Below are 27174 nucleotides of genomic sequence, written 5' to 3'. Positions count from 1 at the left end.
CTGTGTTCCCATCATATCTCCATTTCCTCCCCCACTCTGTGTTGTCTCAGATTGTAGTGACTATACCCTATGCATGTTCATAACCTTGTCATAGTTTCTCTATGCATGTTTATAACCTTGTCATAACCTCTCTATTCCTGTCTATGTCAGATTGTAGTGACTCTATTCATGTTCATAACCTTGTTATAACCTCTTTGCATGTTCATAACCTTGTTGTAACCTCTAGTTTCCTGTCTATGTTAGATCATAGTGACCGTGTGGAAGCAGGAGGAGGAAAAGGCAGAGATCAGGGAACATGGTTACCTCACCATCCTACAGCTGAGGAGCCCCACACACACCTTCAGACAAGACCTTAATACCTTCAAAGCCCAGGGTCAGAGTCCTACACTGCCTCTCCAGTGACTCCCTCTGGGATGTGACTGAGAAGGATAATGAGATTGTAAAACATTATCTCAATTCACTGTAAGGCCTACCAAATGTGTATAGGCCTACACATTTAAAATACATTTTCAATATAAAGTCAAACAACGCAATTCACGATGATTAACAACTGCAATGTACATTCAGTGTAAAGTGTATTCAAAGTGACCCTCTCTATTTTTCTCCCTCTTTTTCTCCACCCGTCCACATCCCCATCACCCGTCCAGTCAGCACCACGTTGAGTGTTCTTCCTCCACCAACTGTGAAATGTCAACAGATGACTGTCTCCGGGAAGCACCTGACCATCCTCAAAGGTGGGGGAAGACTACAAAAGGGTTCTTGGCTGTCCCCATAGGAGATCCATTTTTGGTTCCAGGTAGAACTGTTTTTGGAGACGGTTCTAAATGGAACCCAAAAGGGTTCTACCTGGAACCAAAAATGTAAGGGTTATTTTACGAGGAGAGCCGAAGAACCTTTTTAGGTACTAGGTAGCACTTTTTTTTATACGAGTGTAATACCTTTACACACTGCTACAGTGGGGCAAAAAAGTATTTAGTCAAGCCACCAATTGTGCAAGTTCTCCCACTTAAAAAGATGAGAGAGCCCTGTAATTTTCATCATAGGTACACTTCAACTATGACAGACAAAATTAGAAAAAAAAATCCAGAAAATCACATTGTAGGATTTTTAATGAATTTATTTGCAAATTATGGTGGAAAATAAGTATTTGGTCAATAACAAAAGTTTATCTCAATACTTTGTTATATACCCTTTGTTGGCAATGACAGAGGTCAAACGTTTTCTGTAAGTCTTCACAAGGTTTTCACACACTGTTGCTGGTATTTTGGCCCATTCCTCCATGCAGATCTCCTCTAGAGCAGTGATGTTTTGGGGCTGTTGCTGGGCAACACAGACTTTCAACTCCCTCCAAAGATTTTCTATGGGGTTGAGATCTGGAGACTGGCTAGCCCACTCCAGGACCTTGAAATGCTTCTTACGAAGCCATTCCTTTGTTGCCCGGGCGGTGTGTTTGAGATCATTGTCATGCTGAAAGACCCAGCCACGTTTCATCTTCAATGCCCTTGCTGATGGAAGGAGGTTTTCACTCAAAATCTCACGATACATGGCCCCATTCATTCTTTCCTTTACACGGATCAGTCGTCCTGGTCCCTTTGCAGAAAAACAGCCCCAAAGCATGATGTTTCCACCCCCATGCTTCACAGTAGGTATGGTGTTCTTTGGATGCAACTCAGCATTCTTTGTCCTCCAAACACGACGAGTTGAGTTTTATCAAAAAGTTATATTTTGGTTTCATCTGACCATATGGCATTCTCCCAATCTTCTTCTGGATCATCCAAATGCTCTCTAGCAAACTTCAGACGGGCCTGGACATGTACTGGCTTAAGCAGGGGGACACGTCTGGCACTGCAGGATTTGAGTCCCTGGCGGCGTAGTGTGTTACTGATGGTAGGCTTTGTTACTTTGGTCCCAGCTCTCTGCAGGTCATTCACTAGCTGTGTAGCTGTGGTTCTGGGATTTTTGCTCACCGTTCTTGTGATCATTTTTGAGATCTCAGCCCCAGATCGAGGGAGATTATCAGTGGTCTTGTATGTCTTCCATTTCCTAATAATTGCTCCCACAGTTGATTTCTTCAAACCAAGCTGCTTACCTATTGCAGATTCAGTCTTCCCAGCCTGGTGCAGGTCTCCAATTTTGTTTCTGGTGTCCTTTGACAGCTCTTTGGTCTTGGCCATAGTGGAGTTTGGAGTGTCACTGTTTGTGGACAGGTGTCTTTTATACTGATAACAATTTCAAACAGGTGCCATTAATACAGGTAACGAGTGGAGGACAGAGGAGCCTCTTAAAGAAGAAGTTACAGGTCTGTGAGAGCCAGAAATCTTGCTTGTTTGTAGGTGACCAAATACTTATTTTCCACCATCATTTGCAAATAAATTCATGAAAAATCCTACAATGTGATTTTCTGGATTTTTTTTTCTAATTTTGTCTGTCATAGTTGAAGTGGACCTATGATGAAAATTACAGGCCTCTCTCATCTTTTTAAGTGGGAGAACTTGCACAATTGGTGGCTGACTAAATACTTTTTTGACCCACTGTATATTGTGGTGGGGGAATACTAACATTGTTGCACCTGACCGTTCTCAAAGGTAGGGAGCAGAGGGGGGCTAACTTTGTTAAACTTGGGCCATAGTGTGGTTTATTTATTTATACTGCACTTTGCATCATGCCATATAACTCCCCTTAACAGTGTGTTGTTCACTATATAATCCAAGGTTTCACATGCGTTATTGTTTGAGTATAACCTATTCTATACTTAACCACAAATGCTTATGACCAGGAGTTGTTTCTGACCACCTGAAAAGAGAAACCTTTAGGCCCTCGCTGTAGACTGTAACTGTGAGGGTAGGGGCTAAGAATATATGAGTCCGATAACTACTCTGAAGCAGAGCCAAGAGCTCCTGACTACTGGTGAACAAAGTTAAGATTGAAACAAGGCTTAGCTGGTTTAAGGAAGTGCTTTCGCCTTTGAAGAAAGGGGTTTAGCCACAGAGAGCCACCGAACTGTATCCTAGTCCTCAGCCCAGGGCTAAGATTAATAACAACCCTCTCATGTGTAAAATCCTGTTAAGTCACTGTATTTAATTAATAAACCACCAGGGTAATCACTGACTCTCTGGTGGTACCGAGTCTGACCCAGTAATAGTGCAGGTTCATAGTTAGGTTGGGCCGATTCAAAAGCAATGTCCCCAGCTAGCGATCATGATCCCATGTTAACAAAGCGTCTTTTAGATATTAAATCCATAAATGGGAGGGCCTGATCCTTGATAAACACTCATAGTCAGAGACGCTTTGTGAAATACGGGCCCTGGACAATAGCAGAGCTCCACCCAATGTTCAAAGGGCAAAGGGAGAGAAAAGTATTACAAATAGACAAGACCTTCTTTAATAGATGGTTAGGAAACGTGTCCCAAGTAATTAACTACACCGACAACAGTGTTATCCCCGTGTTATCGCAGTGTTACACAATAGCTCAATAGTTTATGTAGGAGGTAGCTCTTACGTGTACATGCTGTACAGGATATTGGCTCACATAGGTGGATTTATATTTACAGTATGTATAGTAGAGCACCCTTTGAAATTACCCTGAAGTTTACAGTATTGTGTATTGTCTTTATGGAATGTGGATTACATTAGTGAGGTTTGTGTATTAAGCTTGGGCAATATACCGTTCATGCCATATACCGGGTTATTTTGAAATATCGACGGTATGATTTTCAATACTGTAAAAACACTACGCCACTGCCTATAAGTATTGAGTTAAAACTGCAATATGTGACTTTTTGGACAACCTGGCCAAATTCACATAGGAATGGGAGTTCTAGATATGTCATTCTCATTGAAAGCAAGTCTAAGAAGCTGTAAATCTGTTCTATGTTCGTTATTCCAATGCTTCCCGTTCTTAAGTTTAACTATTAGAATTTAAGCAACCAGGAAATGGCTTAGAGATTTCTGCATATTGCACCTTTAAGTATAACTATAAATTATATCCAGCTCAGGGATCCAGCTATGCATTTGGTTTGCTAACTTGCTAGCTAAGTGGCTAGATGTCAAGATCAAGCTTCTTGGTTACAGCAGAGACATTCAATCCCCTCCTAGATCAAGATCCCTGTTGCCTAAATAGTTTTGTCCGTTAAAAATGTATAATTATAGCGCCCCCTGTGTTCACTTCCGGTAATACAGTATACCCTAGTATGGTACAGAAACGGTATGACGTATGAAAATCTGGATACCGCCGAACCCTATTGTGTATATAACTATATACCATGTATGTACTGTATATAAATAGTACCCATATCAAATAAAATCCAATCAAATGTTATTTGTCACATGTACCGAATACAACAGGTGTTGTACAACCTTACTGTGAAATGCTTACTTATAAGTCCTTAACCAACAGTGCAGTTCAAGAAACAGAATTGAGAAAATATTTACTAAATAAAATAAAGTAAAAATAAAAAGTAACAGTAGAATTACGTAACAATAACAAGGCTATATACAGGGGCCCGGTACTGAGTAAATGTGCGGGGGTACAGGTTAGTCGAGGTAATTTGTACATGTAGGTCGGGTAAAGTGACTATGCATAGATGATAAGATGATAAACAACGAGTAGCAGCAGTGTAAAAACAAAGAGGGGTCAATGTAAATAGTCCAGGTGGCCATTTGATGAATTGTTCAGCAGTCTTATAACTTGGGTGTAGAAGCTGTTATGGAGCCTTTTGGACCTAGACTTGGCGCTCCGGCACCACTTGCTGTCTATGACTTGGGTGACTGGAGTCTTTGGCAATTTTTTGGGCCTTCCTCTGAAGTGGAATTGACTATTGTTTTTGACAATAGTATTATGACGTCATCTAAACTTCTTCCTCTCTTATGCTTTCCTGTCTCCTTTTCTCTCTATCTCTCCTTCCCCCCATTTCCCCCTTCCCCCTCTATCCCTTTTCTAACTCCCTTCCCTCTCTCACTCTCTCCCCCCAGTATTAAACTCCAGTTCTCAGGAGGAGGTCTGTGTGAGGGACGTGAGAATCATTCCTAACTTCAACGTGTCCTACCTCCCCATGATGCCTGATGGCTCTGTGCTTCTGGTGGACAATGTCTGGTAAGTACAGATCTAGGATCTAGGATTTTGGGACTCCCCCCATTCCTTAACTTAACCATTAGGGGTGAGACAGAAACTGACTGTAGATCAGTGCCTGATGGCTTTGTCCTCCTGGTGGACAATGTCTAGTACACTCCCTTAACCACAGATCAAGAATCAGATTATAGTACTACTAATACCAACTTTTGCAGTTAAGGGTAGAAAAGCATCAGTGTCTGCCGGACAAGGTCTGGAACGCTCACACAAGTGCTTTTCAGGGACGCTGTTTATAAGTGTTGAAACATATTGTATATTTTGTTCTAAAATGTTGCATAAAGATGTAATGAGTGCCTGAATGTCCCATACTGTTGTTTATTTTTTATGAACCTTGATAAAAAAGTACATCACTTTTGTAACCATGGCGATGACATCCATTACTTCCTGTCTGCAGCCACCAATCGGCAGAGGTTGGAATGGCGTCGTTCCACAGGATGAACAGTAGCTCCTCTCACCTTCCCAGCATGCTCTCTGCCCTGGAGGAGCAGAACTTCCTGTTTCAGCTGCAGCTCAGGGACCAGCCGGAGGAAGAGAGCAACGAGGTGAGAGGAGAGGAGAGAGGGAGGAATGGGGAGAGAGAAGGGGGGTATAGAGAGAGGAGAGAGGGACAGAGGGAGAGGGGGGTAACAAGGACAATGTGTAATATCAAATAAATGGTCCTAGTTTGTGATGTAAAGGGCAGTGAGATACATTTCAGGTAATATGATATCATACTTAGTGTTGGATCATTTAATCTGTTTTAGATTAAACATATGCATGAAAAATCTGCCATGAATGTCCTTGTGTGCGTGCACAGCATGAAATCATTTGAGGAATGTGAATGTTTTTTGCTCTCTGCTTAAGGGTCTGGAGGTTCCTTTGGTAGCTGTGCTGCAGTGGTCCACCCCTAAACTTCCCTTTACCAGGTAGGTCTACATCTACTAAAATATAGAACTGGCTCATAATCACTATAACTACCCCAGACACTCACTATACCTACTCCATTATAACGACCCCATTATAACTACTAGCCTTCCCCAGGTACAGTACATCTCCACCGATTATTAGTTGGAACCAGAGCCATATATTTAAGAGAGTTGGGCAACTTTTAGAATTCTGAATATTGCTCTAATTCTAGACAGTCAGCTACATAGCTTTGCTTAAATATCGCCCGTGTAATGTTAATGTAGCTAGCATGGCTGCCACAGGATGTCGTAGTGTCTGCATCATAATGCCCATTCTAGTGACATGCCATTCCCCATGTAATGTTAATGGGGTGCGAACATGGCTGCCATAGAATGTGGTAGTGTCACGTACAGTTGAAGTCGGAAGTTTACATACACTTAGGATGGAGTCATTAAAACTTGTTTTTCAACCACTCCACAAATATCTTGTTAACAAATTATAGTTTTGGTAAGTCGGTTAGGACATCTACTTTGTGCATGACACAAGTAATTTTTCCAACAATTGTTTACAAACAGATTATTTAACTTATAATTCACTGTATGACAATTCCAGTGGGTCAGAAGTTTACAAACATTAAGTTGACTGTGCCTTTAAACAGCTTGGAAAATTCCAGAAAATTATATCATGGCTTTAGAAGCTTCTGATAGGCTAATTGACATCATTTGAGTCAATTGGAGGTGTACCTGTGGATGTATTTCAAGGCCTACTTTCTAACTCAGTGCCTCTTTGCTTGACATAATGGGAAATTTTAAAAAATCAGCCAAGACCTCAGCCAAGAAAAAAAATGTAGACCTCCACAAGTCTGGTTCATCCTTGGGAGCAATTTCCAAACGCCTGAAGGTACCACATTCATCTGTACAAACAATAGTACGCAAGTATAAACACCATGGGACCACGCAGCCGTCATACCACTCAGGAAGGAGACGCATTCTGTCTCCTAGAGATGAACATACTATGGTGCAAAAAGTGCAAACAAATCCCTTAACAACGGCAAAGCACCTTGTGAAGATGCTGGAGGAAACAAGTACAAAAGTATCTATATCCACAGTAAAACGAGTCCTATATCGACATAACCTGAAAGGCCGCTCAGCAAGGAAGAAGCCACTGCTCCAAAACCGCTTGTTTGGAGGATAAAGGGGAAGGCTTGCTAGCTGAAGAACACCATCCCAACCGTGAAGCACAGGGTTGGCAGCATCATGTTGTGGGGTTGCTTTGCTGCAGGAGGGACTGGTGCACTTCACAAAATAGATGACATCATGAGGTAGGACAATTATGTGGATATATTGAAGCAACATCTCAAGACATCAGTCAGGAAGTTAAAGCTTGGTCGCAAATGGGTCTTCCAAATGGACAATGATCTCAAGCATACTTCCAAAGTTGTGGCAAAATGGCTTAAGGACAACAAAGTCAAGGTATTGGAGTGGCCATCACAAAGCCCTGACTTCAGTCCTATAGAAAATGTGTGGGCAGAACTGAAAACATGTATGCGAGCAAGGAGGCCTACAAACCTGACTCAGTTACACCAGCTCTATCAGGAGGAATAGGCCAAAATTCACCCAACTTATTATGGGAAGCTTGTGGAAGGCTACCCGAAACGTTTGACCCAAGCTAAACAATTTAAAGGCAATGCTACCAAATACTAATTGAGTGTATGTAAACTTCTGACCCACTGGGAATGTAATGAAAGAAATAAAAGCTGAAATAAATCACTCTCTCTACTATTATTTGGACATTTCACATTCTTAAAATAAAGTGGTGATCCGAACTGACCTAAGACAGGGATTTTTTACTAGGATTAAATGTCAGGAATTGTGAAAAACTGAGTTTAAATGTATTTGGCTAAGGTGAATGTCAACTTCCGACTTCAACTGTAAATCATAAAGCAGAAACCTCAAAGGCCCAACCATAGAAATGCTGTAGGTCGTTATCAATAAGACGTCACAATAAGGTGCAGAGCATTCGATGGCGCATTTGCCGATGTACTGTTAGCTGATAATGTTTGCTTTGCAAGCTACCGGACCAGTAGAAACTTTGTACAGGAGACTTTTATCTCCCTCACCAACTTCAAACATTAGCTATCTGAGCAGCTAACCGATCGCTGCAGCTGTACATAGTCTATTGGTAAATAGCCCACCCATTTTCACCTACCTCATCCCCATACTGTTTTTATTTATTTACTTTTCTGCTCTTTTGCACACCAATATCTCTACCTGTACATGACCATCTGATCATTTATCACTCCAGTGTTAATCTGCAAAATTGTAATTATTCGCCTACCTCCTCATGCCTTTTGCACACATTGTATATAGACTCCCCCCTTTGTTTTCTACTGTGTTATTGACTTGTTAATTGTTTATTCCATGTGTAACTCTGTGTTGTCTGCTCACACTGCTATGCTTTATCTTGGCCAGGTCGCAGTTGCAAATGAGAACTTGTTCTCAACTAGCCTACCTGGTTAAATAAAGGTGAAAAAAAAATAATAATAAACAGGTGGCTAAACATAGTGGTAAGTAGACCTAATGTACTTTTTTCACTAGGCCTACCTAGCGAAGTTGGCTAACATTATCCCTTTTATTCATTGTTTTTAAGAGTGTTTAATCACGATAGCTGCTGACAGACGTGATAGGCGACACACTAGCTTAACACAGTTTCTCTGGACCCCCCCCGTAAGGTGTTTGGCCCCGAACCCGACTGTTTTCTATACTGAGTATTGCCAAACCAGACAGTATTTCCAGAGACATTGTGCATTATATGTCCATTGTGCTGCACACAATTTAAACTTAGTCTTGAATGATACATGCCAAGATACACCAGAGATGAGATAAGGGACTGTTGATATTGCAACCACACAACTCAAACATCAGTTCACCAGTATGAAGACGAAATCGTAAGCTCTCAAGAACTGTTGTCCGCTAAAGATGATAATCTGTTCGCATCCGCCAATTAATTGGCTGTCCAGTATCCAGACGACCTGTCCCCAGAGCTTCCTATCCAGTTCATCTCTTTCCGTACCGTGTTGATGCTGGCAATTAAGGAGAATGAGAGGTGCAATTAAAGATGTTGCAGAACTGCTGCATTTGAAGCACCACTCCCTTCTGCCCAGTTTCCCTGATGTTGCTATGGCAATCAAGCTGTTTTTACCATCCCTACAACTTGCTTCTGCGGAGTGATATTTTTCGAAACAAAAACTCATAAAGAACTACCTAAGAAGCATTAGGCTCTCGGTCTGATATGCTCTTTTGAACACCTGAGTAGGCTCCACTCATTGCACTGGCGCAGTCGTAGCCTCGTAGCCACGGCATTTGTTTACAGATATCACCTCATACTTTCAATCAGTTAAATTTGTTATTTTTCAAGGTCTGAGGTACTTTTTCAGTCACATTCCTGGAGCCCAAAAACAAACATGTAGCTTCTTAGTACATATGTCAATTTGAAAGATTTATTAATGACTTTTTGGAGGGTTATTGTCAAATTGATTTATTAAATAAATAAAAAATAGACATCAATGACAGGCACATGGCCCCTCAGAGTTTCTTGATCCACTCCACCTTGTGGAGACTGCCGGTACGCAGGTGAGGCAACATTGATTAATGGACCACAAATTGGCTAGCTAACTAATAACAGATAACGTCAATATGGCTAGGTAACGAGCTAACTTTAAGGGGATAAACTAGATGGCTATATTCAAATCTTGTTTGATTTGCTTGCAATCTACGGTGGTGATGACAGTAGTCCGACTGACAAATTTACCAGGACGAGGACTTGCCGATGTCAAGTTTTTCCAAAAGCCCAATCTCTGATGAAGCAAGCTAAATGGCACATGTTGCTAGCTACATGCCAAATGTCAGAAAATACATGAGCAATTGATGTTTACTAATCATGAAAAGCATGCAGTTACTTGCTGTATAACTCTGATGATGTGTAGTTCTGACTGGGCTCTTCAAGACCTGATGATATTAAAACGAAATAGTTACACCATTTATTTAGTAATTTATTTAGTAAAACGGCACAAGGTTGTCAATGGTTTTAGCGGAGCTGGGGGCCTCCTTAACCCCCAGCAGCCAAATCGAACACTGCACTGTATTGCAGTGCTGCCAACTCCTCAGTAAGGAAAGTAGCTATTGGCTGTCCTAAAAGTCGCTAGATGACGTCATCGCCTAATCTGCATAATTGGCCATGTGCATGTAATTGTGATGGATGCTTTAGGAGAGAGAATAATGTTGTGGGGGGGACAAAAAGTGAGTAAAAAACAAACTAACTTTCTTCTGTCGATTCTTGTTTTTGTTAATGTCACAATTCCAACCCTCCTCCTTGGGACCGGCAAAAGTGACCCAAAAGAGACACTCTGGCAGAGTTACTTAGTTTTTTATTTTTTATTTTATTTTTAAACAATTGTTTTTTTAGTTTAGTTTTCTTAGTTTGGTTTGGTTTTTAACCTTATGGTCCACTTAGGAGCCTACAACAAGTCATAGTAAAACATGAACATTTTGAACCATAACATTTTTTACATTTTTTTTGTATACAATCTAAATCGTCCAAAAAGAGACAATAGAAAAGACTGTCAATGGCAATGTGAGAAAATTATGGTAACTAGTCTGGCCCTAATTCCGGTAAAAATAATTTAAAAAATTCCAGACCCCCCTCCTCACACACACAGGCTGTGCTGGCTCACAGAAAGAGTGGGCCATCGTCATTTTGGTCAAGGCTTTCTATGGCAGGTTCAGCAACTGAGGGAGCTGACTTAAATGAGTAAGCAGCTGATGTGCCAAAAAGCTGCAAAACATTATCAGGCAGCTGGTGCTCATAGCAAGCCTCACCAGACAGCTTCAGTCCATATCGAATGTACAGGATGGAGTTAAGGGTCTGCAAGGACATCCCATTTCTAAGTTAGCTTTTTACCACACTCATCTGGCTGAATAATCTCTCGACTTCAGCATTGGAGTGTGGCGAGGACAACACAGACACAGCAGCCATGGCAAGTTCTTGAAACGGGTTGATATCAGCTGCATCCCTGAACTTCCAAATCTCACTCCAGAAGCCCAGTGTGTTTTTTGTCTCAAATCAAATCAAATCAAATTTTATTTGTCACATACACATGGTTAGCAGATGTTAATGTGAGTGTAGCGAAATGCTTGTGCTTCTAGTTCCGACAATGCAGTAATAACGAACAAGTAATCTAACTAACAATTCCAAAAAAACTACTGTCTTATACACAGTGTAAGGGGATAAAGAATATGTACATAAGGATATATGAATGAGTGATGGTACAGAGCAGCATAGGCAAGATACAGTAGATGATATTGAGTACAGTATATACATATGAGATGAGTATGTAAACCAAGTGGCATAGTTAAAGTGGCTAGTGATACATGTATTACATAAGGATGCAGTCGATGATATAGAGTACAGTATCAACGTATGCATATGAGATGAATAATGTAGGGTAAGTAACATTATATAAGGTAGCATTGTTTAAAGTGGCTAGTGATATATTTACATCATTTCCCATCAATTCCCATGATTAAAGTGGCTGGAGTAGAGTCAGTGTCATTGACAGTGTGTTGGCAGTAGCCACTCAATGTTAGTGGTGGCTGTTTAACAGTCTGATGGCCTTGAGATAGAAGCTGTTTTTCAGTCTCTCGGTCCCAGCTTTGATGCACCTGTACTGACCTCGCCTTCTGGATGACAGCGGGGTGAACAGGCAGTGGCTCGGGTGGTTGATGTCCTTGATGATCTTTATGGCCTTCCTGTAGCATCGGGTGGTGTAGGTGTCCTGGAGGGCAGGTAGTTTGCCCCGGTGATGCGTTGTGCAGACCTCACTACCCTCTGGAGAGCCTTACGGTTGAGGGCGGTGCAGTTGCCATACCAGGCGGTGATACAGCCCGCCAGGATGCTCTCGATTGTGCATCTGTAGAAGTTTGTGAGTGCTTTTGGTGACAAGCCGAATTTCTTCAGCCTCCTGAGGTTGAAGAGGCGCTGCTGCGCCTTCCTCACGATGCTGTCTCTGTGAGTGGACCAGTTCAGTTTGTCTGTGATGTGTATGCAGAGGAACTTAAAACTTGCTACCCTCTCCACTACTGTTCCATCAATGTGGATGGGGGGTGTTCCCTCTGCTGTTTCCTGAAGTCCACAATAATCTCCTTAGTTTTGTTGACGTTGAGTGTGAGGTTATTTTCCTGACACCACACTCCGAGGGCCCTCACCTCCTCCCTGTAGGCCGTCTCGTCGTTGTTGGTAATCAAGCCTACCACTGTTGTGTCGTCCGCAAACTTGATGATTGAGTTGGAGGCGTGCATGGCCACGCAGTCGTGGGTGAACAGGGAGTACAGGAGAGGGCTCAGAACGCACCCTTGTGGGGCCCCAGTGTTGAGGATCAGCGGGGAGGAGATGTTCTTGCCTACCCTCACCACCTGGGGCGGCCCGTCAGGAAGTCCAGTACCCAGTTGCACAGGGCGGGGTCGAGACCCAGGGTCTCGAGCTTGATGACGAGCTTGGAGGGTACTATGGTGTTGAATGCCGAGCTGTAGTCGATGAACAGCATTCTCACATAGGTATTCCTCTTGTCCAGATGGGTTAGGGCAGTGTGCAGTGTGGTTGAGATTGCATCGTCTGTGGACCTATTTGGGCGGTAAGCAAATTGGAGTGGGTCAAGGGTGTCAGGTAGGGTGGAGGTGATATGGTCCTTGACTAGTCTCTCAAAGCACTTCATGATGACGGATGTGAGTGCTATGGGGCGGTAGTCGTTTAGCTCAGTTACCTTAGCTTTCTTGGGAACAGGAACAATGGTGGCCCTCTTGAAGCATGTGGGAACAGCAGACTGGTATAAGGATTGATTGAATATGTCCGTAAACACACCGGCCAGCTGGTCTGCGCATGCTCTGAGGGCGCGGCTGGGGATGCCGTCTGGGCCTGCAGCCTTGCGAGGGTTAACACGTTTAAATGTCTTACTCACTTCGGCTGCAGTGAAGGAGAGACCGCATGTTTTCGTTGCAGGCCGTGTCAGTGGCACTGTATTGTCCTCAAAGCGGGCAAAAAAGTTATTTAGTCTGCCTGGGAGCAAGACATCCTGGTCCGTGACTGGGCTGGGTTTCTTCCTGTAGTCCGTGATTGACTGTAGACCCTGCCACATGCCTCTTGTGTCTGAGCCGTTGAATTGAGATTCTATTTTGTCTCTGTACTGGCGCTTAGCTTGTTTGATAGCCTTGCGGAGGGAATAGCTGCACTGTTTGTATTCAGTCATGTTACCAGACACCTTGCCCTGATTAAAAGCAGTGGTTCGTGCCTTCAGTTTCACACGAATGCTGCCATCAATCCACGGTTTCTGGTTAGGGAATGTTTTAATCGTTGCTATGGGAACGACATCTTCAGCGCACGTTCTAATGAACTCGCACACCGTATCAGCGTATTCGTCAATGTTGTTGTCTGACGCAATACGAAACATCTCCCAGTCCACGTGATGGAAGCAGTCTTGGAGTGTGGAGTCAGCTTGGTCGGACCAGCGTTGGACAGACCTCAGCGTGGGAGCTTCTTGTTTTAGTTTCTGTCTGTAGGCAGGGATCAACAAAATGGAGTCGTGGTCAGCTTTTCCGAAAGGGGGCGGGGCAGGGCCTTATATGCGTCGCGGAAGTTAGAGTAACAATGATCCAGGGTCTTTCCACCCCTGGTTGCGCAATCGATATGCTGATAAAATTTAGGGAGTCTTGTTTTCAGATTAGCCTTGTTAAAATCCCCAGCTACAATGAATGCAGCCTCCGGATAAATCGTTTCCAGTTTGCAGAGAGTTAAATAAAGTTCGTTCAGAGCCATCGATGTGTCTGCTTGGGGGATATATACGGCTGTGATTATAATCGAAGAGAATTCCCTTGGTAGATAATGCGGTCTACATTTGATTGTGAGGAATTCTAAATCAGGTGAACAGAAGGATTTGAGTTCCTGTATGTTTCTTTCATCACACCATGTCACGTTGGCCATAAGGCATACGCCCCCGCCCGTCTTCTTACCAGAAAGATGTTTGTTTCTGTCGGCGCGATGCGTGGAGAAACCCGCTGGCTGCACCGCTTCGGATTGCGTCTCTCCAGTTAGCCATGTTTCCGTGAAGCAGAGAACGTTACAGTCTCTGATGTCCCTCTGGAATGCTACCCTTGCTCGGATTTCATCAACCTTGTTGTCAAGAGACTGGACATTGGCAAGAAGAATGCTAGGGAGTGGTGCACGATGTGCCCGTCTCCGGAGTCTGACCAGAAGACCGCTTCGTTTCCCTCTTTTTCTGAGTCGTTTTTGGGTCGCTGCATGTGATCCACACACTGGTTGTAAGGCAGAACACAGGATCCGCATCGCGAAAAACATACTCTTGGTCGTACTGATGGTGAGTTGACGCTGATCTTATATTCAGTAGTTCTTCTCGGCTGTATGTAATGAAACCTAAGATGACCTGGGGTACTAGTGTAAGAAATAACACGTAAAAAAACAAAAAACTGCATAGTTTCCTAGGAACGCGAAGCGAGGCGGCCATCTCTGTCGGCGCCGTTTCATCAGCTTATCTCCTTCCATTTACTAAGATGGATGGCACGCCATTGCTGGACAATCTTGTCTATCTCTGCAGGGGAGTAGCCAAGGAGCTTGGCTATTTTTTCTAGTTCTCCAGGGCTCTTATTGTGCTTTAGAGTTTCCTCCACATTGAAAACTGACATGTACTGCAATGCTTCGATGTTGTCCGGCAGCCTCACCCTCAACTCATTAGTGAGGGAGATGGTGAAGGCTACACACCGCTTTCGGACATTGTTTTCATCCTCAGGCGCAAGGTGGAGCACAGCTGCCTTTGACTCAAAAAAGTAACCAAGGTACGGCTTGGGACTGATGAATCCATGTATTGGCCCTTTGAGTACATCAACATTTGCAGGTGGATTCAGCACCCTGCTGCTCACAGACATGATCAGGCTAAGCAAGCTGTCAAGTAGCTTAAGAGGATCTACTTGCTCTCCCTCAAAAGCCTTGATGGCCAACTGTACCTCACCCAGCACTGACTGAAAAATTCAGATACAATATGTTTTGAGGATCACTGTACATGGAGTATAAAACCTCAGCCATGTAGCAGTGTTCACTGTACTTGGTGACTGCGAAATGCAGCCTAAGCTCCTCCCATTGGTCCAAAATGTGTGAAACCGCAGGTTCAATGGAGAGCCATGTGGCACACACCTTGGTTATCTGTAAAGGTTTCTCCCCACAGTTGATGGTCACATATATGGCCTTGTAGGCCTCCCTGCGCTTTGGAGACACTGAAAGCCAGTTCTAAGTCTCTCGTACGAAGTACTCCACACTAGAGGTCGACCGATTAATCGGAATGGCCGATTAATTAGGGCCGATTTCATGTTTTCATAACAATCGGAAATCGGTATTTTTGGACGCCGATTTTGCAAATTCTTTATTTATTTTTATTCTTTTACAACTTTATTTAACGAGGCAAGTCAGTTAAGAACCCATTCTTATTTTCAATGACGGCCTAGGAACGGTGGCTTAACTGCCTTGTTCAGGGGCAGAACGACAGATTTTTGTCAGCTCAGGGATTCAATCTTGCAACCTTACGGTTAACTAGTCCAACGTTCTAACCACCTGCCTCACGAGGAGCCTGCCTGTTACGCGAATGCAGTAAGAAGCCAATGTAAGTTGCTAGCTAGCATTAAACTTATCTTATAAAAAACAATCAATCAATCATAATCACTAGTTATAACTACACATGGTTGATGATATTACTAGTTTATCTAGCGTGTCCTGCGTTGCATATAATCAATGCGGTGCGCATTCGCGAAAAAGGGCTGTCGTTGCTCCAACGTGTACCTAACCATAAACATCAATGCTTTTCTTAAAATCAATACACAGAAGTATATATTTTTAAACCTGCATATTTAGCTAAAAGAAAGGTTAGCAGGCAATATTAACCAGGTGAAATTGTGTCACTTTTCTTGCGTTCATTGCACACAGAGTCAGGGTATATGCAACAGTTTGGGCCGCCTGGCTCATTGCGAACTAATTTGCCAGATATTTACGTAATTATGACATAACATTGAAGGTTGTGCAATGTAACAGCAATATTTAGACTTAATGATGCCATCAGTTAGATAAAATACGGAACGGTTCCGTATTTCACTGAAAGAATAAACGTTTTGTTTTCGAAATGATAGTTTCCGGATTCGACCATATTAATGACCTAAGGCTCGTATTTATGTGTGTTATTATGTTATAATTAAGTCTATGATTTGATAGAGCAGTCTGACTGAGCGATGGTAGGCACCAGCAGGCTCGTAAGCATTCATTCAAACAACACTTTTGTGCGTTTTGCCAGCAGCTCTTTGCAATTCTTCACGCATTGCGCTGTTTATGACTTCAAGTCTATCAACTCCCAAGATTAGGCTGGTGTAACCGATGTGAAATGGCTAGCTAGTTAGCGGGGTGCGCGCTAATAGCGTTTAAAACATCACTCGCTCTGAGACTTGGAGTACTTGTTCCCCTTGCTCTGCATGGGTAATGCTGCTTCGAGGGTGGCTGTTGTCGATGTGTTCTTGGTTCGAGCCCAGGTAGCGGCGAGGAGAGGGATGGAAGCTATACTGTTACACTGGCAATACTAAAGTGCCTATAAGAACATCCAATAGTCAAAGGTATATGAAATACAAATTGTGTAGAGAGAAATAGTCCTATAATTCCTATAATAACTACAACCGAAAAAAAACTTCTTACCTGGGAATATTGAAAACCTCTAGTGACTCCCCATCCCGCATGAGGGAGCGTAATCATCGACTGACACTAATTAGCATAACGCAACGGACATAAATATTCCTAGAAAATATTCCTATTCTTGAAAACCACAAGTGCAATATATTGAGACACAGTTTAGCATTTTGTTAATCACCCTGTCATCTCAGATTTTCTAAATATGCTTTACAGCCAAAGCTAGACAAGCATTTGTGTAAGTTTATCGATAGCCTAGCATAGCATTTTGTCCAGCTAGCAGCAGGTAACTTGGTCACGGAAATCAGAAAAACAATCAAATTAAATCGTTTACCTTTGATGAGCTTCGGATGTTTTCACTCACGAGACTCCCAGTTAGATAGCCAATGTTCCTTTTTTCCAAAAATATTATTTTTGTAAGAGAAATAGCTCCGTTTGTTCTTCACGTTTGGCTGAGAAATCTCCCGGAAATTGCAGTCACGAAAACGCCGAAAAATATTCCAAATTAGCTCCATAATATCGACAGAAACATGGCAAACGTTGTTTATAATCAATCCTCAAGGTGTTTTTCAAATATCTATTCGATAATATATCCACCGGGACAATTAGTTTTTCAGTAGGACCGATTGGAATAATGGCTACCTCTGTATTTTACACGAGAATCACTCTGGGAGCATCAGGTGACCACTTGCGCAATGTAGCCGCTTACGGGTATTCTTCAACATAAATGCGTAAAACTACGTCACAATGCTGTAGACACCTTGGGGAATACAGAGAAAAAGTAATCTGGTTGATAGCCCATTCACTGCTCAATAGGGACGCATTGGAACGCAGCGCTTTCAAAACATGAGGCACTTCCGGATTGGATTTTTCTCAGGCTTTCGCCTGCAACATCAGTTCTGTTATACTCACAGACAATATTTTTGCAGTTTTGGAAACTTTAGAGTGTTTTCTATCCTAAGCTGTCAATTATATGCATATTCTAGCATCTTGTCCTGACAAAATATCCCGTTTACTACGGGAACGTTATTTTTCCAAAAATGAAAATACTGCCCCCTAGTCACAAAAGGTTATTAAAGGAACCACTAGTTTTCATATCTTCTCATGTTCTGAGCAAGGAATTTAAACGTTAGCTTTCTTACATGGCACATATTGCACTTTTACTTTCTTCTCCACACTTTGTTTTTGCATTATTTAAACCAAATTGAATATGTTTCATTATTTATTTGAGGCTAAATTGATTTTATTGATGTATTATATTAAGTTAAAATAAGTGTTCATTCAGTATTGTTGTAATTGTCATTACAAATACATTTTTTTTTAAATTAATCGGTATCGGCTTTTTTTGGTCCTCCAATAATCGGTATCGGTATCGACGTTGAAAAATCATAATCGGTCGACCTCTACTCCACACTACGGGGGATGGTGTCATTGGAAGCATGACTTACAGCAAGCTGCAGAGAGTGGCACACACAGCGAATAAGAACCAGATATTTGAGGCTATACTCCTCCTTCAGCACTTTATGGACCCCATTGTTAATCCCCTTCATAACAGAGGCATTGTCTATCCCCAGGAGTTTCTCTTTTTTAAGACAACACTTCTCGAGGAAAGCCACAACAGCACAGGCTATAGATTTGGCATCTCCTCCCTCCAACTCAACAAGCCCCAGAATTGTTGATACAATTGTCTGCTTGGTGTCACTAAAGTACCTTATCACAACGCCCAGGTACTTAGAAACACTTACATCTGTGGACTCATCAAGGAGGAGGCTGAAATGCTGGTCACCCACATCTGTGACAAACTTTTTCAGAAAGTTTGGTGCTAGAACACCATTAATCATTGCTGTGCACTTTGTCCTGTGCATTTTGAAGTGGTTAGCAGTAGTGGAGTCTGAGAAAGCAGCTCTACATGCTTCTCCAATGTGATCACATGCCATCATGGAACAGTGTTCAGCGATAGCTAATGCCATGGTGGCCTCAGCCTTTTTTGCAGAGTCAATTTTTTAACCATAAATGGCAGCTTGTTCTGGGTGGAACTGTTATAAGGCTTTGCCTTTTGAGTATGTTTTTGAGTTATGTGTTTTTTTACATCACTAAGTTTGGCGTATAAATCAGCCTTACAATACAGGCAGTATGCCCATGTATCATCTCCAATAAATGGCTTCAACCAGCCTTTGAATTCAGGGTTTGATTCCCACTCCTTTCTGTATTTTTGAGTGTACAGTTTAGACTGAGACATGATGAGCTAGCCAGCTAGATGTTTAGCTTATGTCACAGAGAGGCACACACACAGTGGACAAGGTGAGTAAGTGACTGAGACTGTGTGAGTCAAATGCAGTGATCTTCTTTTTGTGCAGTGATTTATTTTAGACAAAGAACATTTTACATTTACATCCCGCCCTGAATGTAAGCCAGGGTGGGATCAGCCAGTGGCAGCTTTCCGCATGCACGATTCATTTGCAGTCTGGATGCAGCGGGGTAAACATCTCCTGCTCTGACTGCAGCTGGGAGGGACTGCTGCGCGAGGACTGGGATGTGGGTGGGGCCCAGGGTGGGGCCCACGTTGAGAAGAGTAAGAATGATATGATACGTGCTTTCACGTCAGTCTCCAAAAGTCTCCAATAATACCAAAAAAAGTTGCTAGATTTGTCACTAGTCGATTTTTTGAAAATATGTTGCTAGAGGGGTTCTGAATACTCGCTAAATATAACGAAAAAGTCGCTAAGTTGGCAACACTGCTGTATTGTACCATTTTATTGATAACGACCTATTCAATTACTGGAGGGGCTATGTCATAAATCCTAAAAGTTCCAGAATGGGGTGAAAATGGCAGCCATGTTGGTCAGTGAGAAATCCAAAATACTACTCTAATTGAAATTAATTTTAGTAGGGGCATAGTCCTGATTTTACTTTTGCAGGAAAATTAAGGCATATGATATATAAGAAATTGTGTAATATAAGTTTTGTCAACCTAAAATATTGTCATATAATTATAATGCAGTTTATATGGATTTGGCATACATTTTCTGTATAATTAGCTTCTAAAATATAAGTAAACAGACCATAAATGTATACATTTTTGTTTTCTTGGAAATCTGTGAGTGAATGGAATGTTGGCATATTGGCAGTTAATCTGAAAAATGTATGGAATCATTCCTCTAAAACTGACTGGCTAGGTAGCTAACAAACATACAGTGCAGATACATTCTTAAAATTCAATATTGTACACAGTATCTTATCACAGCACTGGCTTATCATGGTTGACCAAGTCCCTCACCAAAATGGCTGACCTTTATCCCATCATAAGAAAGTTAATAGTATTCTAATTCCTAATTCTATGGGGTAAACTCTTTAAATACATGGATCTAGTTGGAACTATCCCATAACTACTTTACATTGACTAACTGTCCAAATATACCTACCCCATTATTACTCTACTACTTAACTTCGCTTCTCCAGGTACATCTCGACCCACTACCAGCTGCCCAGCGTGAGAATGGACCAACCCCGGCTGGTTATGACAGCTTCCTGTCCCAGTGCTGTGCAGCCTCAGGAGCACTTCCGGGTAAAATACACCCTACTAAACAACCTGCAAGACTTCCTGGCTGTAAGACTGGTCTGGACACCCGAAGGTGAGGGGATGGGAGAGGAGAAGAGATGGAATGATTATGGAGGGAGATGTAGTAAATGGAGAAGATTAATACTTTTTACACAAAAAAGAGTGTGATCAAGCAAGAGAAAGAGTGGAAGAGAGGGATAGAAAAATAATGATAGAGGGTAATGGACAAAGGGTCAGAAAGAAACCAGTAGAGAGTGAGAGATAGTCCAGGGAGAGGATCATACACATTGAACTAATAAATACAGTGGCGTGCGAAAGTTTTCACCCCCTTGGCATTTTTCCTATTTTGTTGCCTTACAACCTGGAATTAAAATAGATTTTTGGGGGGTTTGTGTCATTTGATTTACACAACATGCCTACCACTTTGAAGATGCAAAATATGTTTTTATTGTGAAACAAACAAGAAATAAGACTAACAAACAGAAAACTTGAGCGTGCATAACTATCCCCCCCAAAGTCAATACTTTGTAGAGCCACCTTTTGCAGCAATTACAGATGCAAATCTCTTGGGGTATGTCTCTATAAGCTTGGCACATCTAGCCACTGGAATTTTTGCCCATTCTTCAAGGCCAAACTGCTCCAGCTCCTTCAAGTTAGATGGGTTCCTCTGGTGTATAGCAATCTTTAAGTCATTCCACAGATTCTCAATTGGATTGAGGTCTGGGCTTTGACTAGGCCATTCCAAGTGTTGTGTCTTTGGCTATGCCCGGATTAAGTGATATGACATGTTATTCTATAAAATAATTTATCTGTAATTAATATGACCTGATTAAGCTAATCATGTAAATATAATTAACTAGAATGTCGGGGCACAACGAAAAAATGTTTATAGAGCTGTTATCTTCCGAATAAACTTTTAAAGACCTGGTAATCTTTTACCTCAATAGCAGTCAATATTTAATCGTCACCTTATTCAGTCTCATCTGAAAGTTGTAAATTCTTGGTTATCTTCACTAACCCTGGCTAACAAGTTGAATCAGCAATACAAAATTTGGTTTAATTATTTATTTACTAAATACCTAAATAATCACACAGACTGGATCATACATTGATGACAAATGATGTCAAAAAGGAAAACGTCCCTAGCGGACGGAACAGATATGTCGGCTGGTTACACAAAGAAAGGGGGTTGGGTTTTGAATGAAAGAGCAGGAAGACTGAGGAACAAAAATATTTTGTGTCTCTATTGGGCTGTAGGCAGCTACTCTGAATCTTATGCATTCTAAATAACCGCTCATTTGAAAAAGGAAAATGCAATAAATATTTACTCTTGAGCTGAGCTGAGCTTCGGTAGATTGGTCGTAGAAAGAAGGTTGGGTTGTCCAGCATGGATCTCTTGTCCTCTGAAGAATGTCTAGTGGTGAACTGGAGCGTGGTAGAATGCATACTCTGTCCGTCCTCTCCTAGCCCACGTTTACAGCTGCTGTTGCTAACACAACGGCTAGGAGGTATCACTTCTTAAGTGAATAAGAGTTCAAAGTTCATACCAAGTTGCCATACTTCAAGCTAATGCTATATTCTGGCTGGTATAGTCTAAATTCATCCTTTCGGCGTGTTGATCGTCATCTTCACGTTGAAATTCAATTCTAATTTAGTTTGGTTCTTGCCGTTCAACCAGAGCTCACGCTGGGGTTGGCTTAGTTCTGTAGGTGATCTCTGTCCTTTCAACGTGGGGACCGCAAGTCCTCACGTCCTTGGAACAAAAAGTTGGATTTTCGTCAATGGGTTTATATCGGGGTGAAGAGAAGGGCGTGTTTCATAGTTTACAACCAATATCTGTTCACTTGGGCGGGGCCTCTGAGTGAGCATAGTTTCTCTATGATAAACCGTTCTCTCATTTAAGAAGCTAAAATTACGTTTAATCTTTTCACAAATAGTTTCATATTTAAACATTTAAATTGCACAACAATTCCATGTGAATCTGATAACTAGAATGTGTTGACTTTCCAAGATACAGTTTATGTCATCCTGTTATTAGTAGTAATGTCTCAGACAACAACTGATCTAAGATCATATTCATTAACTACCAATGCATATTTTCAACTGGTTGGAAAACCAAAATATGGTTCCGTTTCCCACCTTTTAATGTTACCAGACTCTCTATGTTACAAAGGCTTTACAAGAGTCAACTCTATAAAGTAGAGCGAGAGAGAAAAGGGGAAAGGTATTTATGGGGATCATAAACCTCCCCAACAGGCCAACGTCATGACACAAGACATTTAAATGTTTCCTCTTAAACAACTCAAGTGTTGCTTTAGCAGTATGCTTAGGGTCATTGTCCTGCTGGAAGGTGAACCTCCGTCCCAGTCTCAATTCTCTGGAAGACTTAAACAGCTTTCCCTCAAGACTTTCCCTGTATTTAGCGCCATCCATCATTCCTTCAATTCTGACCAGTTTCCCAGTCCCTGCCAATGAAAAACATCCCCACAGCATGAAGCTGCCACCATTATGCTTCACTGTGGAGATGGTGTTCTCGGGGTGATGACAGGTGTTGGGTTTGCGCCAGACATGATGGTCAAAAAGCTCAATTTTAGTCTCATCTGACCAGAGTAGCTTCTTCCATATGTCTGGGGAGTCTCCCACATGCTTTTTGGCGAACACCAAACGCGTTTGCTTATTTTCTTCTTTAAACAATGGCATTTTTTTGGCCACTCTTCCGTAAAGCCCAGCTCTGTGGAGTGTACGGTTTAAAGTGGTCCTGTGGACAGATACTCCAATCTCCACTGTGGAGCTGGTCTCTTTGTTGCCTCTCTGATTAATGCACTCCTTGCCTGGTCCATGAGTTTTGGAGGGCGACTCTCTCTTGGCAGGTTTGTTGTGGTGCCATATTCTTAACATAAAAAATAAAAAAAAGATTTAATGTTGCTCTGTGGGATGTTCAAAGTTTCAGATATTTTTCTAAAACCCAACCCTGATCTGTACTTCTCCACAACTTTGTCTCTGACCTGTTTGAAGAGCTCCTTGGTCTTCATTGTGCTGCTTGCTTGGTGACGCCCCTTACTAAGTGGTGTTGCAGACTCTGGGGCCTTTTAGAACTGGTGTTCTGAGATCTGAGATCATGTGACAGATCATGTGACATTTAGATTGCACACAAGTGGATTTAATTTAACTAATTATGTGACTTTTGAAGGTAACTGGTTGCACCAGACCTTATTTAGGGGCTTCATAGCAAAGGGGGTGAATACATATGCACGCACCACTTTTCCATTTTTTATTTTTTAGAATTTTTTGAAAAAGTAATTTTTTTCATTTCACTTCACCAATTTGGACTATTTTGTGTATGTCCATTACATGAATTCCCCACCAAAATTATTTCAATTACAGGTTGTAATGCAACAAAATAGGAAAAACTCCAAGGGGATGAATACTTTTGCAAGGCACTGTATGATTGTAATACAAATGCCTTAGAGAGAGATAGAGAGAGCAGAGAGCAAGAGGGACAGAGAGAGAGATTGATTAGATTTTTATCAGGATCTCTTTTAGTCCTCCTTTGGACTGATCTTCCAAGAGTCCTTAAACATTAAAACACAATTCATAATACAATCACATTTTCACATATAGCACACTGTTACAAACAACAGACACATTACACTGACATATTGACCAGATAAATACAGTCTGAAAAGATAGATTGATTCCTTCATCTGCCATAGTCCTGCACAACCTTCCAATGTGTTATATTTACTGTAAATGGTTCTAAAATATTGTTTGAATTTATATATTGAAAGGTTTCTGGTTTGCTAAGGTAAATTATTCAATATCTTTATTACTCTGAATCTAAATGTTATTTTGCCTATTTCTCTTTTCTTTCTGGATAACACGTAGATGGTGGACAATCAGTCCTAGTATTTACTCAATGCCTGTCTCTTACCAGCTGAATACTGTTGTAAATGGAGTTTGGCCATTTTAAATGGTGTACATTTTGAAATAAAATAAGCAATGTTTTTTCCAATTATCTTGTTGATGAATTACTACCAAGAGCATTGTGCATGACTACAACAGAATAATCATATATCTACCTTAAAACAGTCCTTGCTGCTTTGTTCTGTGCAATCAGCATCCTCCTAATTTCACTTGCTGATGCACGTCCAAAATAAGTTTGTTCCGGCAAACCCACTCCCTGATATTTCCCAGATCTACTTGTTGAGCTTGCTGTACCTGTTGAACCGATTATCTTGCTCTATGCATTGTAGTATCATCTGCAAATATAGTAGCTTGAGTTTCAGATAAGGCATAAGGAAGGTCATTGGTATATATTAAGTAAAGAAGTGGTCCAAGGCAACTACCATGCGGTATTCCACAGTTTAAAGCATGAGGGGAAGAAAACGACCCATTGATATAGGTGGACTGTTTCCTGTCAGTTAGATATAACTGTACCCAATTGAATGCTACCTCCTGAAACCAATATTGCAATAATTTTGCCAAAATTATTTAATGATCCACTAAATCAAAAAAGAACTAACTAACTACATACCAGAGGAACATAATCACTTTAGGCTATATTATAATGCTCTCTCCTTGGATAAACTAAACACCAGCCTCTCCCACTCTCCCTTTCCGTTAATGTCACCCCCTTCCTCCCCTCTAACCCCACCCCCCAGGTCGTGGTTGTCAGGAGGACCCCTCTGTCAGTTCTGTGGTATGTCATTCCCCCCTTAACAACCTGGGCCAGTGTCGAAAAGGATCCACCCTCTCCTTTACTGTCGGCTTCCAGATACTCAAGGCAGGACTCTTCGAGGTACCAGAGAGAGTGTGCGCGCGTGTGTGTGTGTGCCTCTTTTGTTTCTCCGATTTTGCATACCAAACATTACTCACTCCACATGCCCCCCTCTCCTCCTCTCCAGTTAAGCCAGCACATGAAGCTGAAGCTTCAGTTCACAGCGTCCTGTTCCAACCCCCCTGCTGAGGCCAGGCCCATGTCTCTGTCCCTGTCCAGGAAGAACTCTCCCTCCAGCCCTGCTGTTAGAGACCTGCTGGACAGACAGAGTCTGGGAAGATCACAGTCCTTCTCTCACCAACAACCATCACGGTCGCATCTTATGAGGTAGGAGATACACGCATGTAACGCACAGACACATACACTACATGGCCAAAGGAATGTGGACACCCCTTCAAATGAGTGGATTTGGCTATTTCAGCCACACCTGTTGCTGACAGGTGATTACAATCGAGCACACAGCCAGTCTTAATAGACAAACATTGGCAGTAGAACAGCCCGTACTGAAGAGCTCAGTGACTTTCAACGTGGCACCGTCATAGGATGCCACCTTTCCAGCAAGTCAGTTTGTCAAATTTCCGCCCTGCTAGAGCTGCCCTGGTCATCTTTAAGTGCTAGGAGCAACAACGGCTCAACCGCGAAGTGGTAGGCCACACAAGCTCACAGAATAGGACCGCCGAGTGCTGAAGCGTGTAGCGCATAAAGGTTGTCTGTTCTCGGTTGCAACACTGACTACCAAGTTTCATACTGCCTCTGGAAACAATGTCAGCACAAGAACTGTTCGTCAGGAGCTTTCATTAAATGGGTTTCCATGGCCTAGCAGCCGCGCACAAGCCTAAGATCACCATGTGCAATGCCAAGCGTCAGCTGGAGTGGTGTTAAGTTCGCCGCCATTGAAGCAGTGGAAGCACGTTCTCTGGAGTGATGAATCACGCTTCACCGTCTGATGGACGAATCTGGGTTTGGTGGATGCTAGAAGAACACTAGCTGCCCCAATGCATAGTGACGTTTGGTGGAGGAGGAATAATGGTCTGGGGCTGTTTTTCATGGTTCGGGCTAGGCCCTTTAGTTCCAGTAAATGGAAATCTTTACACTACAGTATACAGTGACATGCTAGACGATTCTGTGCTTCAAACTTTGTGGCAACAATTTGGGGAAGGCCCTTTCTGTTTCAGCATGACAATGCCCACATGCACAATTGAGGTCCATACAGAAATGGTTTGTCGAAATCTGTGTGGAAGAACTTGGCTGGCCTGCACAGAGCCCTGACCTCAACCTCATCAAACACCTTTGAGATGTATTGGAACTTAGACTGCCAGTCAGACCTAGTCGCTCAATATCAGTACCCGACCTCACTTATGCTCTTGTGGCTGAATGGAAGCAAGTCCCCACAACAATGTTCCAACATCTAGTGGAAAGCCTTCCCAGAAGAGTGGAGGCTGTTATAGCAGTAAAGGGGGGGCCAACTTTTAGAATGAGATGTTTGATGAGCAGGTGTCCACATACGTTTGCAGTGTATATACAGTGCCTTCTGAAGGTATTCACACCCCTTGACTTTTCCAAATGTTGTTGTGTTATAAAGTGGGATTCAAATGGATTAATTGTCATTTTTTGTCAACAATCTACAAAACATACTCTGTAATGTCAAAGAGGAAGATAATGTCCTGCTGAAAGGTTCATTCATTTCCCAGTGTCTGGTGGAAAGCAGGCTAAACCAAGTTGTCCTTTAGGATTTTGCCTGTGCTTAGCTCCATTCCGTTTCTTTTTTTATCCTGAAAGACTCTCCAGTCCTTAGCATTTACTGCCACACCTATAACATGATGCAGTCACCACCATGCTTGAAATTTGGAGAGTGGTACCCAGTAATGTGTTGTATTGGATTTGCCCTAAACATAACACTTTGTATTCAGGACAAAAAGTTAATTGCTTGGCCACATTTTTTGCAGTAATACTTTAGTGCCTTGTTGCAAGCATGTTTTGGAATATTTTTATTCTCTTCAGGTTTCCTTATTTTCACTCTGTCAATTAGGCTAGTATTGTGGA

At 42.1% G+C, this 27174-nt stretch overlaps 1 protein-coding gene across 1 annotated transcript in view; it reads left to right on the top strand.

Moving 5' to 3' along the window:
* Positions 1-27174, top strand: part of trappc14 (trafficking protein particle complex subunit 14) — a 33340-nt gene that overhangs the window by 2159 nt on the left and 4007 nt on the right. The window contains exons 3-10 of the mRNA XM_024373351.2: positions 244-373; positions 648-734; positions 4972-5092; positions 5523-5670; positions 5972-6033; positions 20255-20427; positions 25016-25152; positions 25259-25458. Of these exons, the coding sequence (XP_024229119.1) occupies positions 244-373; positions 648-734; positions 4972-5092; positions 5523-5670; positions 5972-6033; positions 20255-20427; positions 25016-25152; positions 25259-25458 (1058 nt within the window). The remainder of the gene's footprint in view (positions 1-243; positions 374-647; positions 735-4971; positions 5093-5522; positions 5671-5971; positions 6034-20254; positions 20428-25015; positions 25153-25258; positions 25459-27174) is intronic.

This window comes from Oncorhynchus tshawytscha, linkage group LG15, assembly GCF_018296145.1.
Source record: "Oncorhynchus tshawytscha isolate Ot180627B linkage group LG15, Otsh_v2.0, whole genome shotgun sequence".
NCBI lineage: Eukaryota > Metazoa > Chordata > Actinopteri > Salmoniformes > Salmonidae > Oncorhynchus > Oncorhynchus tshawytscha.
Note: the sequence above shows the minus strand (reverse complement) of the source record. Positions and strands in the feature narration are given on the sequence as shown.